At 36.5% G+C, this 17,399-nt stretch overlaps 1 protein-coding gene across 1 annotated transcript; it reads right to left on the reverse strand.

The window, feature by feature from the left end:
• Nucleotides 1-4,422: 4,422 nt before the first annotated feature.
• LOC127097663 (FRIGIDA-like protein 4a) lies at nucleotides 4,423-7,012 on the reverse strand. Its single transcript, XM_051036159.1, has 3 exons — nucleotides 5,959-7,012; nucleotides 5,626-5,801; nucleotides 4,423-5,081 (listed from the first exon to the last, which is right to left on the reverse strand). The coding sequence occupies exons 1-3, from the start codon at nucleotides 6,860-6,862 to the stop codon at nucleotides 4,596-4,598; spliced, it is 1,566 nt and encodes a 521-aa protein (XP_050892116.1). The 5' UTR covers nucleotides 6,863-7,012; the 3' UTR covers nucleotides 4,423-4,595.
• Nucleotides 7,013-17,399: the final 10,387 nt, after the last annotated feature.

Raw genomic sequence — 17,399 nt, forward strand, 5'->3', positions numbered from 1 at the left:
GTTATATAAGAAATCTTGAAGTACAAATACATCAGGAAAAAACAAATAAAAAATAGGAAATGAACGGTTGATCTTTGAGGAAATCGTCTTCTCGTCCTTTATTGCCTAGTATGGGTGGACTCTCTCCCTTGAAACACGCAAAGGAAGATAGAGATGCACAACTTGCTGGAGAGAATTATCAAAAGAATCATATGTAGAGGAAAAATCTTCGTCCATAGTTTTATCAAACTTTTTAGTCTGAATAAGATTCTTAGGGCACATGTTCTGAAGACTTTCTTAAGCCTCCTTCAAATACGCCTCAAGTTATGTTGCCCTGTTATGAAAAGGATGTTGCACCCAGATATCCCCTGTAGGGGCAACCTCATATGCAAAAAATGATGCTTGAACAAATATCAAAACTTTGTTTTTCTTTGATAACTCTTTCATGAGAAGTTTCACCTTGTTAACCAAAGTACACGAAGACTCAAAAGCGATGATGACAACTTCCATCTCTTAGAAGTCATTTAAGCTCCTCAAGATACCAATCATGCTTTATGGTAAGATCCCAGACATGGTACAAAAGCGCTTATTTCTCCCTCCAAATTCGATCAGACACGAAGACTTCACCATGGTCGGCCCCGTCGAAGGCCAAAATGGCAAATGCTTATAAGGTATAGTAATCCAAGTTTGATAACTCCTCGTCCCGAGCGGCCTCATCTATACCATAAAAATATGAATAATCTCCCTTCAAAATAGAAGCCTGGACTTCCCTTGCATTATGTTTCCCCATGTGATCCAGGAAGAAGGGATTGAGAAGAATCTAGACCTCTAGGACACGTGATCCCATTGTATTTCTTCCAGAAATTAGGGGAAACATATATGACGGTCACCCTTCTTGAAGAATTTTGACTTCAGAACTAGAGACCAAATCTTCCATTCCTCCAAATATATATGAACCCGAAATATCATTCTCACCAACATGAGTTCTTAAACCTTGGACTTATGCATGTGACAAAGTTGGAGTAAATTGCATCAATAATCCAACGGGGTTCCCCAAAGTATAAGCAACCCCTGGGAATGAGACATACAAACGGCCGATCAGAGTTGAAATGAATTATGAGGAGCTCTTTTTTTTCAAAAAAAATCGCACTTCACGGAATCTACATGGTTCACGATAAAAAAATTAGAAAAGGAAATATTCGATAAAATTGGGAAAATATAGAGAACTCATAAGACTCACCAAAAATGACTTTTCACTCCTCTTTAATGTTGGCATCTACCAACAAACGAGTCTAGATTACCCATCTCAATTGTTTCTTTGATGTCATATCCGAGGAGTAACACCGTCGACGTAACTTTATTCCTCCACAAAAGTAAATTGTTGTTTTTTTAGGTAAAGTTCTTCTTTGGGCAATTCGTCTTCCTATTAAGCTTAAGACTTGTTCTCAGTTAGGAAGTGACCCTGGTACAGAAACCTGCGAAACAAATCCGTACATCAATAGTCTGGATCAATTTCTTTGGAACAAACCTTTAGGTGGGCGCTTTCGTTGAAGAAAATGACCATAAAGAATTGATCTTTGAAATGCTTTATGCTAGCAGAGAAAACGTCGAAAAAAGTATTAACCTCTCCCAAAGAAATCAAGCCCTAACCATGTGCTTGGTTCGCCGTGATATGTAAGACCTTGAAAAAGTGAAAGAAAAACGAAAATGTCGACATATTCCCTTTGATATTCGCACCAATGCTGGAAAACCTTGATGAATGCCCATCCCACGTAGTGCAACTGTGGGGGAGAAATCATCAAGTGATTTAAGATGCCTGCCTCAAAAGGCATAGAACAAAAGGAGAAAACCCAAGAAGGAGAATAAGCACTCCTAAAGAGGAATGACACACCCCTCATATTCACTACATATCCTATTATCCTTGTCTAGATTCAATATTCCCCAGTCAGGGGAAGGCCTCGCGTCTCCAAAGGCACGATATAAGCCGCCTTCTTAAGCAAAAATAGAAGTAATCTCCAAAATCTCATTGTTCACTCAGACAGTTGAGATATCCTTCGACGTTTTTCGACACATGGCAGGTCCAACTTCCATAATAAGAAATCCTAAAAAATGAGACACCTTAAGGTGAAAGCGGAATAGGGAACATTCACTAAGGAAAAAAAAGACAAAGAAATTAACATTACCTTTAGAACAGTGAAACAAAGGATGAACATTGAAGGAAATTGGAAGACGAATGAATGTAAAAGCAAAGCTAGGAATCCGAGAGTTCTAATGATGATCACCAGTAAAACTGAAAGAAAAGAAGAATGATCAAGGACTTCAAATGACAACAGAGTAAAGAAAAACGACTAGAAAAGCTTTTATGGGTACTCCAAACACAAGAGTGGCGCAATCTCCTACAGCTAGGAGAGAAGCAAACACTACCAATGGTCCATATCTCCTCAAGAGTCGTCCTAGATAATCAAGTATCCTATGATCAGAAGGTCATCATTGTTGACATGCGAGGGGACACACGTCATAAGTTCCTCATTAGATAGACATGTAGCATAGTAAATGAATTTAATGCGCAAGTTCCAAACACTTGTCGTGTCCGTCACTACCATTCACTTTGCCTAAAATGATAATCGATATTGGGGCATGCACGAAAAAACCATTTCCTTGCACGGCAAGGGAAAAGGCTTGGAGGCAACTATTTTGGGGCGTCCTGAAGGCATAGCGAGAGAGGCTCAAGGTCGAACACTATTGAATATAACGTGCAAGAAATGAGGACCTTTGTACTCTCGAGCGCAGACAATCCTAACTTCTAGTTCGTCACGCGTCGTCCAAATCAATAAGATACGATGCATTCCATGTGAAGCGGTTATAATCACCTTTCTTATATACAAAGAGAAGACATTATTTTATAGGTAGTTCAAATTCATTCTCATTATTCATCATTTTCTATTTTCTCACAAACTTGAGTATTAGAATGCTAACCTTAGAGACACACATTCGTGTCTCCTTCCCGAAAAGCTCGGTGCAACGCATCATAAGTCGAATAATTGATTCATCTCATATTTTTGGTTCCCTCGCGAAACATATATTAATGTAAACAAAATATTGATATTTATAAATCAATAATTTTTTTAAAAAATATATTAAATTTTGTTGAATATTATGCAGCAATGCATGTTGCATGTGTCTCATTCAGACTAGTTCAAATTATATAAAAAAACACTATTGTGTACCAAATTTTTTCAAAGCTATAAAAGACCAGATAGTGTAAAATTTGATAATATGATAAATTCACTCAATGTGTCAGGGTGTCAAGAATAACTAAGAGTCACAAGTTAAATCCTCTATAGACAACCTTGAACATTCCAGTCTGCTTCTAGTCCAGCCCTAATGGATTCTGCTTTGGCTGCAATCTTGGAGGGTTTCTTGCAAGTGATTCGGTTGATCAAAGTGAACGAGAACAAATGCGTGTGGAAGGATTCTCTCAGAGAATGATCTACTTGATTATTCTTGATCAGTTTTCCATTTTGGTAATACCAATGATGAGTTTGGAAAACAGTCTGAATTTTGAAGCTTCGTCCCCATCTTTATCATTTCGCTAGATTGTAAATTACGATAGAAATGTCATTAGCTAATGCACGCCGATCAGAACTGCCCTAGACCAACAACCTTAGAAGCTACGTCAAACGTCATATACTTCCAAATGGAATGTGTCTCTGCTACAATATAGCAATCTTCTTTCTAAATAATAGAGGCTTTTGATATCTATATTATTGTAAATGTCCAAAACCCAATAGTGGGTCACCAAACTTTATTGTGATGTTCAGAGCAAAATCGTAGAGTTGTCAAGGAAGGGAATTATTTCATGTTTTACGAAGCTAGATTTTCACGTGAGAAAAAGATTTCCTGCCCCCATCGTGGTTTCCCTTCCAAACCTCCTTACAATCTTCATGCTTTCTTACGACCTTTAGTGGGCTCAGGATGCAAAGTGGCGTACGTAAATAATACTTTTTTCTAGGGCCACATTTTGTGATCACATGCCATCATCATTTTTATGAAAAGCCACAAAATGGATTTAGCTGGCAATATTCTTCCCCACTGGTGTCATTTCTCACTTCAAAGAATGCCACGAAAGGCGGCATGTAACGAAATATGACTAACCCTATTATGAGATTAAGACCAATTGTCAAAGTAAAATACATTCAGCACAGATAAGATTATTTCCTTCATAGAGTTCATAACATAGTAAACGGCTGCCAAAGAAACAGATTACCTTTTTTTTTTCCTTTTCTTTTTCCCTTCACTTCAACCCCAGGATAAGCATATATTATGTAAACATATTAAAAAAAGTAAGTCTTTCTACAACTAAACCGAACAGTGGTAGTAGAGTTTCTGATGTTTCTTGGCCGTCCTAGTTACTTTCCACAATCAGCTACTATGGGATCAACATTAGACATACAACTTCTCCCCCCACCCATGCAGAGCAGGAAGTGAGACAGTAGTTATAATTAACACACAGAACTGCTACCGTTAAACGGTTAGTGATTACAAACAACATTGCAAAAGTAAATGGGATCAAGGTCATCATATCAGTAGTTACCATCTTCCAAGTGTAGTCATTTCTATCGGTAGTAAGCCTGCTGATAAGTGGGTGCCAAAACATTTCCATAGCCACCATAAGCAGGATAGTTCATGGGCGGAGTTGGATAAGACGCTGCAATAGCTGGTGCTGGCTCTGGTGAATAAGCATAGGATGGACTTCTGCTGCCATACATGTGGGGTGGTGAAGGATAAGGTGGTAGAGCAGCTGGGTATTGCCCGTGTGAAGGAGATCTAACAAATGTAGGAGCAGCAGGGAAAGATGATACATATGCATTAGTCAAACGCCCAGCTTTGGCAGGTGGCATATGGCCTCCATTGCTATTGCTTGCTCTTGTTCTTTTATTGGCAGGGACAGCAACTTGTTTCCTTTTCTCAGGCTTGACCTTCTCCAACTGTTCAAGTCGCTTCTTCAAACTCTCGGCAGGAAATTCAGCCTCAAGTTTGTATTCTTCTATGCATTTAATCACGGCCTTAAGTGCAGACTGCTCCTTTCTTGCAGCTAGATACTGAGAAATTACATTCAGCATAAATAAAACATCAGTTCAAATAGTAAACCTGCTTGTAATAAGTCAAGAAAATGTAATGGAAACCAGTGTTACCATTGCAGACTTTTTTTCTTCCAACTAATCAAAAAAGAAGCACAAATAGATGAGATAAACCAGAAACAAAAATCAGTATTTTGCTAACTATAAACACACTGCAATCTAAAGGATAATTAATTTCAACACTAAATTCCCTTAATTCATACACAATTCTCTGGTGAAACCTTCCTAAGCTGCATATTCTATACAAGTAAACAAAGAAGACAATTTCTGACTCAATCAAACAAACATCACAAGATAACAGAATCCATGATACTATTTATGGCATGTACTATTTATAGCAAAACCATGCTCACCTAATACCTAATACAAAATCGGCATTGAAATGAAAGACATGCTACTCATTGACAAGCACAAAAGACATTCTAGTTTAGCCTCCACAACATTTAACATATTTGATAGATCTTAGTTTTTAAAGGTTACTAAATTAAAATGATGAGAAGATTACCGATGCTCGCCCTGCATTATTAGGATCTTCCAAAATAGACGCAGCGACTTTCTTAGCATCCTTCAAGAAAGATTTGAGAAGTGGAACAGGTGGGAACTTGTCCACAAGACCCACTTCAAATGTGAAGTGAACAGCATCAAGCTGTTGTCCCTTGCTGATCAACTCTTCAATCATATCTGGAAATACAAACACAAACATGAACATTAGAATTCAGTACACAAGCACAACAAAGAAACAAAAAAGAAAAACTAACAGAGACAAATATAGTAAGTAACATGAAGTTGTTAAAAAAACATCACCATAATGAATAATGAGTAAAGGTAATGGATTTACCAGGCATTTGATTAGAGAGACCAAGGGAAAGTGCAAGCTTAGGCATGTGTTTCCTCCAAGCAGAAGCAATAACAAGTTTGCGATACAATTGCAAATCATCACTGTTAACAATCCCAAACGTAACAAGATGCTGCAAGAACGTGTGAACATCAGGTGTCTTCACATTCTCCACACCACCGCGTTCTTCCAAGCTCACCTTCCATTTCTCTGCAATATCCTTCGCAAGCTCCTTCACAGATGGTGTCACCAGCATCCTCGATTTCAACACCGGGTCCACCATCACCGGAACCAGAGACTCCAACACCAGAACACAAGCCCAACCGAGATCATTTCCTCCTTTATCACCTCTCTTATCCACCGGAAAAACCTCCGATATAGCTTCAAGCACAAACTTCGCCGGATCTATACACTCCTCCAACGCATCCGGCATCTCAGCTCTCAAACCTTCCAATTCCTTCTTCTTTCCTATCAAAAACCCCCAAAACCCTAACGCGTCCATGTTCAAACAAAACGACTTCAATTTCAGCATCAATCCTTCACCATTATCAACCTCACCGTCGCCATCACCCTCAGCAACATCCTCTTTCACACGGGTGAGTGCAGCAAGAGCAGCTTCAGTACGTTTATCTATATCACGAAGCGCGATCTGAAGCGCGTCGTCGAGAGTTGATTCACGGTGACGGAGAACATTAAGCGACTCGTTAGTTTGGTTATCGAGAGAACAAATTTTCCGATTAAGCGCTTCAGATTTGTTGAGAAGGTCTTGCTCGAGAGACGAGAAGTGGTCGGAGAGTTCCTTCCAGAGGAGGGTGCAGCTAGTCATAAGGGAGGTTTGGCGTTGGAAGTCATCGAAGCTGGGTTGAGCCAACTCGGTTAACTCGCCGGGATCGGGGATAGACCCCATGGTGGAAGAAGAAGAAGAAGAAAACCCTAATTTAGTTCAAATCAGAGAAAGAGATAGAAGAGAAAGAGAAGAACGAAGAACGAAGAAAGAAGAAAGAAAAGAGTGTGAAAGAGTAAAGGTAATGGCGAAATGAAAGACAACGAAGGTGATGACGTGGATTCGTGATTAGGGGTACACGTGTAATTGTTTCTTAATAAAGTTAGTTGAGGGGCGATGCTAGAATGCGCTGGAAGTGCGTGGGATTGCAAGTGGAGGGAAATGTGCAGAGGATAAGATGATGGTGTCCTAGTAACAGTTAAAAATCGTTAAGTATATAGTGGCATGGGATTAGATTATATTATTGTGATTTATTTATCTATTTTAAATAAAAAGGAAAAACCCTAGTATTTAGATTTAGTGTGACATTGCAAATAGTAACGTAGGATATTTGGATTTTTCACACAAAACATCCTTTATTATATCAATCAATCACTCCACTTAAAATGGCTATGTCGCTTGTGTCATTCTCTCTCATATTTTTCACACAAAACATCCTTTGAATCATAATACTATATAACATAATAATATATTCTACCTTTCCTTTTTAGAAAATACTACTACTATATATATATATGATGACCAAACTGATGCGACTTTTACCAACTCAAGGATACTGGAGATTAAATTATTTTAATTTAATTAGATTTTAAATCTAAATTAATTCAAATAAAAATTGTAAATGGATAAAAAGAATTGAAAATGGCAAAAATTGAAATAGCTTTGATATATTCTCTTTTATAAAATAAATTATATTAAATTGGTTTTTTTTATAAACTTTAAAAATTAAATCAAACTCAATCGAACTATATGATTTAATATTTCTCTTTTTAATTATATGATTTAATATTTCTCGTTTTTAGTTGAGATCTTCATATTCATATTTCATATGTTTATGTCTAGAAGCAAACGTAAGAACCTTCAAAAGAATCAGACTTTTGAATCAACCAAATAAAGCACGACATTGGTCAAAAACTACCTCACAGGTATTTTTCACTCATAATGCACTAAGGCGAGTTTTAGTGAACGTAAATATAGAAATTAGTGGAGAAGATTAAATAAGGAGAAATTATGAGAGTTCTGAATTCTTGTGTATTTTGGAATAAAGAGAATCCTCTTTTATATAGGAAATTATTTGACTTAAAAAGGAAATAATCCATGGACCAAATTGAATGTCATAATCTATTATTTTGACCATATAATCTATTATGACTCTTCATAAATGGAAGTATTTGATTTCTAGAAAATTTTACCCTGTACCCCTACAATTGTACCCATACCCCTACATTTAAATTTTTTTGACCAAAATGCCCTCATATAAATAGGGTATATTTTCCATTTCAATTTTTTTTTACCATTTTCGCTGAAGACTTCCGGAGAAGAGAAAAATTTGGTTTTTTTGTATTGTAAACCGGAACACTCAGAGTAAGTCTTTCGGTTCATTAATTGTATACCGGAACACTTCTCTAAAGAGTTCCGGTTTGTTGCCTTTAAGGGGCACTGAACCGGAAGTCTTTTAGAAAGTCTTCCGATTTGTATAGTTGTATACCGGAAGTCTTTCTTAAAGACTTCCGGTTTTGGTGATGTATACCGGAACTCTTTAAGAAAGTGTTCCGGAAGACTTTTTTTTTTACTAACCGGAACTCTTCTTTGAAGTGTTCCGGTATGTAATTTTTTATTTTTATTTTTAATTTTAATTATTTTTTTAAACATTTTTTTTGCAGTGGTTCGAAGACGAGGTGCAGATGGCCGGATTCCAGTCCGCACGTTAGACCGGGGTGCATCTTCATCTGCAGCTGCAGCTGAGCCGGTTGGATATCCAGGAGGGCCGTACGATACGTCTCTTTTGGTGAAGTACGAGCATCATGTTGCTCGACATATATGGTTCGGTGAGGTAAATAAACAACGTATATTTGAAATTGAATAATATTTGAATATTTTATAATTTGTTTTCTAATATGTGTTTTAATTGTTTTTAGGAAAGAGGTCCAAAGAAAGAGTTGAAGGTTGCCGGACATGGACTGAAGTTGACTTCTAGGGTTCCATTGGCTCTTCCACCACAGATGGAGAGTTGGGTATCTAGATTCGGTTTATCTTCACTGCAGAGAACGAGTCTGAACAAGATAGACACAAATCTTGTCTCTGCATTTGTGGAAAGATGGCATCTAGAGACATCTTCATTTCACATGCCGTTTGGTGAAATGAGCATTACTTTAGATGATGTCGCATGTCTACTTCACTTGCCCATCAGGGGTATCTTCTGGAGTCCTCAGGATGTGACTGAAGAGCTAGCTGTTGAACTTACTGTTGACTACCTAGGAGTGTCACAGGGTCAGGCACAGTCACATGTTCGTAGCTGTAGGGGGTCGTATTACAAGTTGGAGTGGTTATATGATTTATTCGTACATCATAGAGCTGCTTCCAGCTGGGCATATGCGACTAGAGCATATCTATTGATGTTGGTGGGTTCCACCATATTTGCTGATAAGACCTTTACACTTGTAGAGGCACGATACCTCCTCCTGTTTAGGGACTTGGATGGATGTTCAGGATATAGTTGGGGAGCAGCTGCACTAGTTACCCTCTACCGATATCTTGGAGATGCGTCCATGTACAGTTGCAAACAGCTCGGTGGATATCCTACTCTCCTACAGGTATATAATTTAATTATGTTAATTAAGTGTTGGATTTATTTTATAAAATATGTTAACTTTATTTGTTTTATTTATTATGTTTGTATTTTGTAACAGTGTTGGATTCACGAGTACTTTCCAACTGTTGGAAAAAGAGGGGAGAATTGGAAACCTACTGATAACTGTGGTCTTCCCCGAGCGATGAGATGGTCGTATAGGCAGGGAGTCCTGAAGGTCGATGATTTACGACCTATTTTGGACGAGCTGACACCTGCCGACGTCATATGGCGACCATTCGAGGATCATAGAGCATGGGTGTGTATTTGATGAGATATGTCTTTACAGGGGCTGTTTGAAGTGGGGTGAAACAGTTGTCCCATACTTGCCTGATAGATGTTTACGTCAGTTCGGGTATAGGTAGTATGTTCCATCCCCACCTCTGGATTGTATGATGGCGACGAATATTGATGTTGATTGGATCAGTTACCATCAAAGTGTTATCGCTGTGATCGGTTCATCTACCGTGGCTACCACTCCATCTGATGCATTAGACGGTTATCTGGAGTGGTATTATTGTGTTTCCCATCCACGGTTGGTCCCTCCCCATCGTGACGCTCCTAGAGAGGTACCAGTTCATGTATATGACGTCGGGCCATCTGATCCTGATTGGGCTCGTGTATCTACATTGATTCATCGCTATCTGAGACAGGTTAATGCCGAAGAGGAAGATCCACAGTTTTCTGATTTATTTGAAGCTTTGCATATTTCTCGTTCACATTGATTTTATGTATTAAGCTTTGAATATAATAGACATATTAATATAAAATTCATGTTTTGATTACATATTTATGTTTTGAGTACATAATCATGCTAATACAGGTGTAAGTAATTGCCAATGTTGCATACGTCCTGCAAATCCTAACATCCAAGTAGTTGCTATATGAGAACGAAATTTCTTCCAATCTAATGTGACCGGTGGCAATGGAAACCCCTCTTTCATGTTAACCTGATAAAGTAAAATAATTAAAAGATTAAGTCATATAACATAAAATATTAACTGAAATAATATTTGTATTTAGGAATATAAATACGTACCTGAACCCAATGATTGCGGTTAACAAAACCAATGCAATAAATAGAGACATTTGGTGAATGTGAACTTGTCATCGGAAAGAAAGTCATGCACGGATTGCCTAAACAGACAAGTACAACATTATAGCGATTCGCTATCAAGTAACCCATATCTGGTAGACTCATCCATTTTTCAGGTGGCTGTGAACCAAAGGATTCTATCATCAAAGATTCTCTCACTACTGACAACCGATTAGAAAATAACTTGTCATACAGAGTTGATCTATCCTTGTCTATTAATTCCAACCCCAACTCTCTACGAACCATTGGCCAACCATCCTCACCATATCCATGCAATGATGCAATGACTCTAAATCCACAATTACCATCTGATTCAACATTAACTACATCTTCAATGTATGACCTAATATGATTAGGAAATTGAAGAATGAATTGTGGTTGCTTCTTTGATAATTTGATCTTCTTCGAAGCCTGTGATGGTTGAGATTGCCTTTGTGAAGATTGAGATTGCCTTTGTGAAGATTGAGATGCCTTATCAACATACTCATGATACGAAGGGTCCCTATAAACATCATAATCTGCTGGTTTTTTCCCTTTCTTCTTCACTCCTCCTTTGGTTTTTATTTTCTCAGGTGGTGGACACAATGTTGTCATTGTTGGGTATGCTAGTTCACATACCCTACTCTTTAATGCCCTTTTCCCAATAACATCTAATGACCTAAATCGTCTCCACAACTCATCCATTGCAGAAGTCATATCCACCTCTGATCCATCGTCTTCACCTACCTCTAACTCAACTTCCATAGTTAGTTTCCTCCAATGAACATGAACAGCATCAATGGGTATCGGTATACCACCTAGTATGTATCTTCCTAACTCACAAGCACAAGGTAACCCATAAGATGTTCTAAGAGTACAACCACATATTTGCCTGTTAGTTCCAACATAATCAACTCTCAATAACTCTTCAGCAATACGTCTCAAAGCAGCTCGAGATACGGAACCACGCAAATAACCATAAAAGGGACTTACGTGCGCGTGTTCAACTTCGTAAAAACTCTTTTGAAAAGAAGCTCTAATGTTTCCCAGTTGTAACCTCAAGTTGTTATTCATTGCTTCCCAACATTTGACCATGTCACCTATACTGTTTCCTAACATCTGCTTTAACTTCCAATGAGCAGATTCAACCCTAAGAATATTGAAAATAACACATAAAAAAGACATAGAAATAATATCAGATATAAAAATAACACATACAAAATTATAAGACGTACCGATTAGTCGTTGTGTTACCTAAATGTAGCACTCGATTAATCCATGCTCCAACAAATCTATGTCTATGTGGAGTCAACCATGTGTCTTTCACATAATTAATAAATCCACTATAATCAACACATGACTGCTCAAGTTGATGCAACCGCTGACCATACTCAACCTCATCACTAGCCCATACAACTTCCATCCATAATGTGTCTATCGTCTTTTGCAGGTCATTCACCACATGTTGTTTGCATTTGGCACCAACGTTTTTGTTAATGTGAAATCTACATAGCAAATTAATCGAGCTGGGAAACACAACTTCAATTGCTTTCATCAAAGCAAGATCTCTATCTGTCAAAATCACTTGTGGACACATGTCTTTCTTCACAAACAACTCTTTTAATTTCTCCAATACCCCACAAAATTTCTTTGTTTGCTCAGACTCCATATACGCAAATCCAACAGCAAAAGTCAACTCGGTCGATGTCATGCCAACAATTTCAAACAAAGGTTGTCTATATTTGTTTGTCTTGTAGGTGCTATCCATAACTAACACAATCGGAAATATATTTAACAACTTAACTGAATCAGGATGTGCCCAAAATATCTCTCTCACCACTTCCGAGTCATCCTTTTTTCTACTCCAATACACATATCCTGCATCCTCAATAAGCTTAAACAGATGTTGTATCTCACTCCTAGGACCTCTTATCTCTTTTTGTATCACACTCTTATGCTTGTATACTTGCGTAATCCGAGTGACATTCTCAGGATAATTGTCTTGCAAGGAAAGCAATATGTTTCTAGGTGCTACATGTCTCTTTGCCAAATCAACGACATGTTGCTTCTCATTTGTGGTCAACCTACCAATAAACGAATGACCTTCTAATCTATCCGGTAAACCATGATTATGTAACCCACATTTTACATCAATCTTCCAACCAGATCCATCTTTCGCCGAAGTCGACCTGATTTTAAATGGACATCCACATTTCTTCGACGCACTTTGGGTACCACTATCACTAATCTTGTGTTTCCCACCTTTATCACAACCAAATATTATTTTGTTACTTCTCCCTCTCTTCCCCGTTTCAGTATCTGAACGACTGATAATAATAGTTACTTTATTGTTGATTCCAACCTCTTTAATCCATCTGATAACCTCTTCTCGTGTACCAAATCTTTCCGTCGTCATAAACGCATCAGTAGTATCTACACATATTTGGGGAAGATTTTCCATTCCTACAAAATAAAAAAAAATAAAAAAAATAGCGAACCGGAAGACTTCTTGAAAGACTTCCGGAACACATATAATACATACCGGAACACTTTTCCAAAGAGTTTCGGTATGTAAAATTTGTTCACCGGAACTCTTTCAAGAAGTGTTCCGGTTTTGTAATTTTTTTTAATTGAACCGGAACTCTTTCATGAAGTGTTCCAGTTTGCTTTTTTGTGTGTTCCGGAAGTCATTCTTTAAGTCTTCCGGTTTGAGAAAAATACATACCGGAAGTCATTTTGCAGGAGTTCCGATGCGAGGGGTGTGAAAGTGTAATTTCTGAAATTTTCAACTGAATGGTAAAAATGAAATGGTAAATTGATTAAAACCAATTAAGGGTAGAATGGGAATTTTTCACTCATAATGCACTAAGGCGAGTTTTAGTGAACGTAAATATAGAAATTAGTGGAGAAGATTAAATAAGGAGAAATTATGAGAGAGTTTTGAATTCTTGTGTATTTTGGAATAAGGAGAATCCTCTTTTATATAGGAAATTATTTGGTTTAAAAAGGAAATAATCCATGGACCAAATTGAATGTCATAATCTATTATTTTGACCATGTAATCTATTATGACTCTTCATAAATGGAAGTATTTGATTTCTAACTGTTATTAATCCATTATAGGTTATTCCAATTGTTTTTAGGTATTACATAGTGAAATAATTGATTATCCTTTAGGTTTAATTAATTTTCCTTTTTAAAAAGAAGCTCCTAATTGATTAGAAAACTTGTCTAATCCATTAGCTAGGATTTTAAAACATTTTTAGGTTATCGTACCCCAAAATTTAACCTCCATATTCATTTTTACTACTAATTTAAGATATAAATCACTAATATACTAAGAGTCTCGTATAGATCATCTGGTCAACTTCATTGACTTAAAAAGTCAAAGGAGAATCATTTTGACTTTTAATTTCTCATAGGGACTGAATTTCAATTTAGGGGTATAATTGAAAATATCATCATACTAGAGGCATATAGGAGTTGTTAATCAAGGTTAATATTATTATTCGTTAAGTTGTACTTTTAATTAGAAACAGATTAAATCCAGTAACATTAGAGTTTAATTTTTATTTATATTTTATCAAATTATTACATTAAGGGAAATAATAATAGGATTTTTTAATCAAGTAACGTCATTAGAGTATTGATACTATTAATACTTATTAATATTTATTATTAATTTTACTTATTACTTTTAGGAATATTATTTATATTATTTAAGTTAAATTACTATTATTAGTTATTACTTATTATTATTTATTAATATTATTATTTAATAAATTATATTACTATCATCCATTAGTATTATTTATTATTATTTGGAATATTAGTTTATTAAGGTCAAATTATTATTATTGGGTTATTATTATTAATATTATTATTAAGTTAAATTTAATTAAGTTGTTATTATCATTTTGTTGCTTGTAATGGGCCTTTGTCTAAGTGGATTGGGCCCAATCCAGGCCCCAAGCTTATTCAGTCCACGGGTCAACTGGGTCAAACCCATGACCCAACCATTGAACCGAGTCATTTTTTATCCAAAGCCTTGTTCATCATCTTCCTCAATCACCCCCTAATTTCATCGTAATCAAAAAACTAAAATGGAATAAAACTTTGAATAAAATATTTCCATTTTCATTACAGGTCAGGTTTCATAGGTTTAGGTCTATGGTTCTTAAGTTCTAAGGGTTTTTGGGTTGATTTTCATCACCCAGATGAACATCGGTTGAAGATCCCAGTTGAGCTTCAATCGGAGATCTGGGGTTCATGATAGTTTCAAGAAGGGGGGCGACGGGGGGTTAACTTCTGGGTTGGGTGTTCTTCATGTTCATGATGAAAATGAAGATCCCGGCTGAAGGTGGTGGTTCGGGAGGTAGTCCACGATGGGAGAAGGGTGGCTCATAAGGGAGAGTTGAGAGAGAGTTAAGAGAAAAACAAAGCGAAGGAAGAGAGAAAGAAGAGTGGAAAATGAGAGTTCGTGAGGGGGTTGCGTTTATAGACCCCCTTACCCCTCTGTTACTGGATTTAAGACGCATGGCCCCCTGATGGCCACGTGATGAGCGCACTTTGACTTATCCCGAGCGGGTAGGTCCATGGTGTACCGTCATTTGACTTCGATCTCATCCCTCTGTCTGGATGACTTTCTCCGGTCATCCCATCCAGCGCACATGATCGATCTAGTTGACTCTCTAATCAACAGGCCAGACGCTCCTGGTCGAGAGTCTACAGTTGACTCTCCCAGGAAGATTTTGGACACGATGGGCTCATAGAGGCCAATGAGCCTCTCTCCGTTGCTATTAACACCCCCTCCTAATGGCCCATTTTCTAACCCAGTTCAAGACACCCCCCTCGTTTTATTAATTTTTTTAGTTAATTAGTTATTTAATTAAGATTTATCCTTTTAATATTTAGGATTATTTCAATTAAACTAAAAGTTAGTTTTATTGTTATTTATTTATTCATGATATTTATTTATTTAATTGTATCAATTAATTATAATAGTAATATTTTAATTAGGGTTATATCATTATTAGAATTAATTAAATCATGAATTATGGGATGTAATCGGGGATAATAATTAGGGTTTAAAGGGGTGTAAAAATGGGACAAAATAGGGATAAGGGATATATCTTATGACATCTAATTTAATTTATTTAATTTAATTTAATTTATTTTATATTATATTATTATATCATATTTAATATATTTTTATTAATTAAATTAAAAAATATTTTCAAAATAAAAATGGGACAAAGACATGGGATACAATATTGGATAAAACTATGGGGGGTTTAAGGGTTAAATTGAGGATTAAAACTGAGATAAAGGGTTATGTTTAAGACATAATTATGACTCCTAATTTATTTTCTTAAATAAATTAAATACTATTTTTTACAAGGGAGAAAGAGATAAAGTCAATTCAAACTCACTTCAAATCGTAAGACATATATCCTAGTGTATTGAGACATTTTCTAAAATTAATTATTTCTCCGTCCCAAGTGCGTGAGAGAGGTTTTCAAGGGATAAAAATAATCAACCAATAAACATTTTCAAGAAGAACTACAGTACTCTGATCCTTCGTCTAATGCAAAGGTACGTAGGCATAGAGTTGTAAACTCTCGCGAGTACAATTATAAAAAAAACTTTTTGGGGTCTCTCATCCATTTAAGTAAAAATACCTTCTATAAATAAATAAATAATTGAATAATCAACTAGTGACTAAGTAAATACATTAGGAATGCACGCTAACCCTATAATTATAGGAGGATCCCATTAAGTACAATGGAGGTAATGGGTGTCTAACACCTTCCCCTTACTTAACTGACTCTCGAACCTAGTCTCTCACCTTAACTATTAGGTTTTATCATTTCTTTTCCTTAGGAACAAATAAAGGATGGTGGCGACTCTGATGGGGAGTTCTTATACTTTCCCTAAAGAGAGTCCATCTTAACCTCCGGTTTTAGGGTTTTGTGTGTTTTCTTGGTTTACTTACTTTTATTTATTTATTTGTTTTATCACTTCTCATTCATTTATTTTCTTTTATCTCTTATGCTCTTTATTATTATCTTATATTAAACTGTCATATTATTGGTTGGGATTGATACTAAGTGTGAATTCAAAACCCATACTTGAGGAAAAATAATAAGTTTAAGTAAGGGGTCGTCCTGTCTTGGCCACTGGGGTTCTCATCCTGTGGGCTCTTTGATGATGATTCCGCATATAGTAGATCAATTCAAAAGGTTTGTCATAAGAAGGCTAACACTTCTTCATTATGGAACTTTGAATTTGGTCCATGACTCTAGGGACCTCTTCTATAACACCCCCAAATCAGGGTGACCTTATGTTATCAATCCGCGAGGGTCGTTACTAAGGTCCCACCTAGATGAGACTTATCCCAAAGGATTACCGTAGGAAGGCTTGCTCCTTCTCATGGCAAAACAAGGGTATAATCCATGACTATAGGGTTATTATCTTACCCAAAGCTTTATATCATATAAGTGAGGGGATTGGGTAGTCTAATCTCAGATCCAACCTAATCATAAGATGCATATCCAATATAGGGCATACTCGCATGTTACCCCAACCATAAATCAAAATACATTCATATCATCATGCCATTTGCACTAAAATAATCCTTTTTGCATATATTTACCATCATTTGGGGAATTTTAAAATTTATTGTAGGTACTTGATAGAAATTAATTCAAATAAAAGGACAACCCTATGTATCAAAG

The sequence above is a fragment of the Lathyrus oleraceus genome, chromosome 6 (genome assembly GCF_024323335.1).
Source record: "Lathyrus oleraceus cultivar Zhongwan6 chromosome 6, CAAS_Psat_ZW6_1.0, whole genome shotgun sequence".
Classification (NCBI taxonomy): domain Eukaryota; kingdom Viridiplantae; phylum Streptophyta; class Magnoliopsida; order Fabales; family Fabaceae; genus Lathyrus; species Lathyrus oleraceus.

Coding starts and splice junctions, on each gene's coding strand:
- LOC127097663 (XM_051036159.1), bottom strand. CDS start 6,862: ATGGGGTCTATCCCCGATCCCGGCGAGTTAACCGAGTTGGCTCAACCC. Junction 5,802..5,958: donor TCTCTCTAATCAAATGCCTG/GTAAATCCATTA, acceptor TTGTATTTCCAG/ATATGATTGAAGAGTTGATC. Junction 5,082..5,625: donor ATAATGCAGGGCGAGCATCG/GTAATCTTCTCA, acceptor GTAATTTCTCAG/TATCTAGCTGCAAGAAAGGA.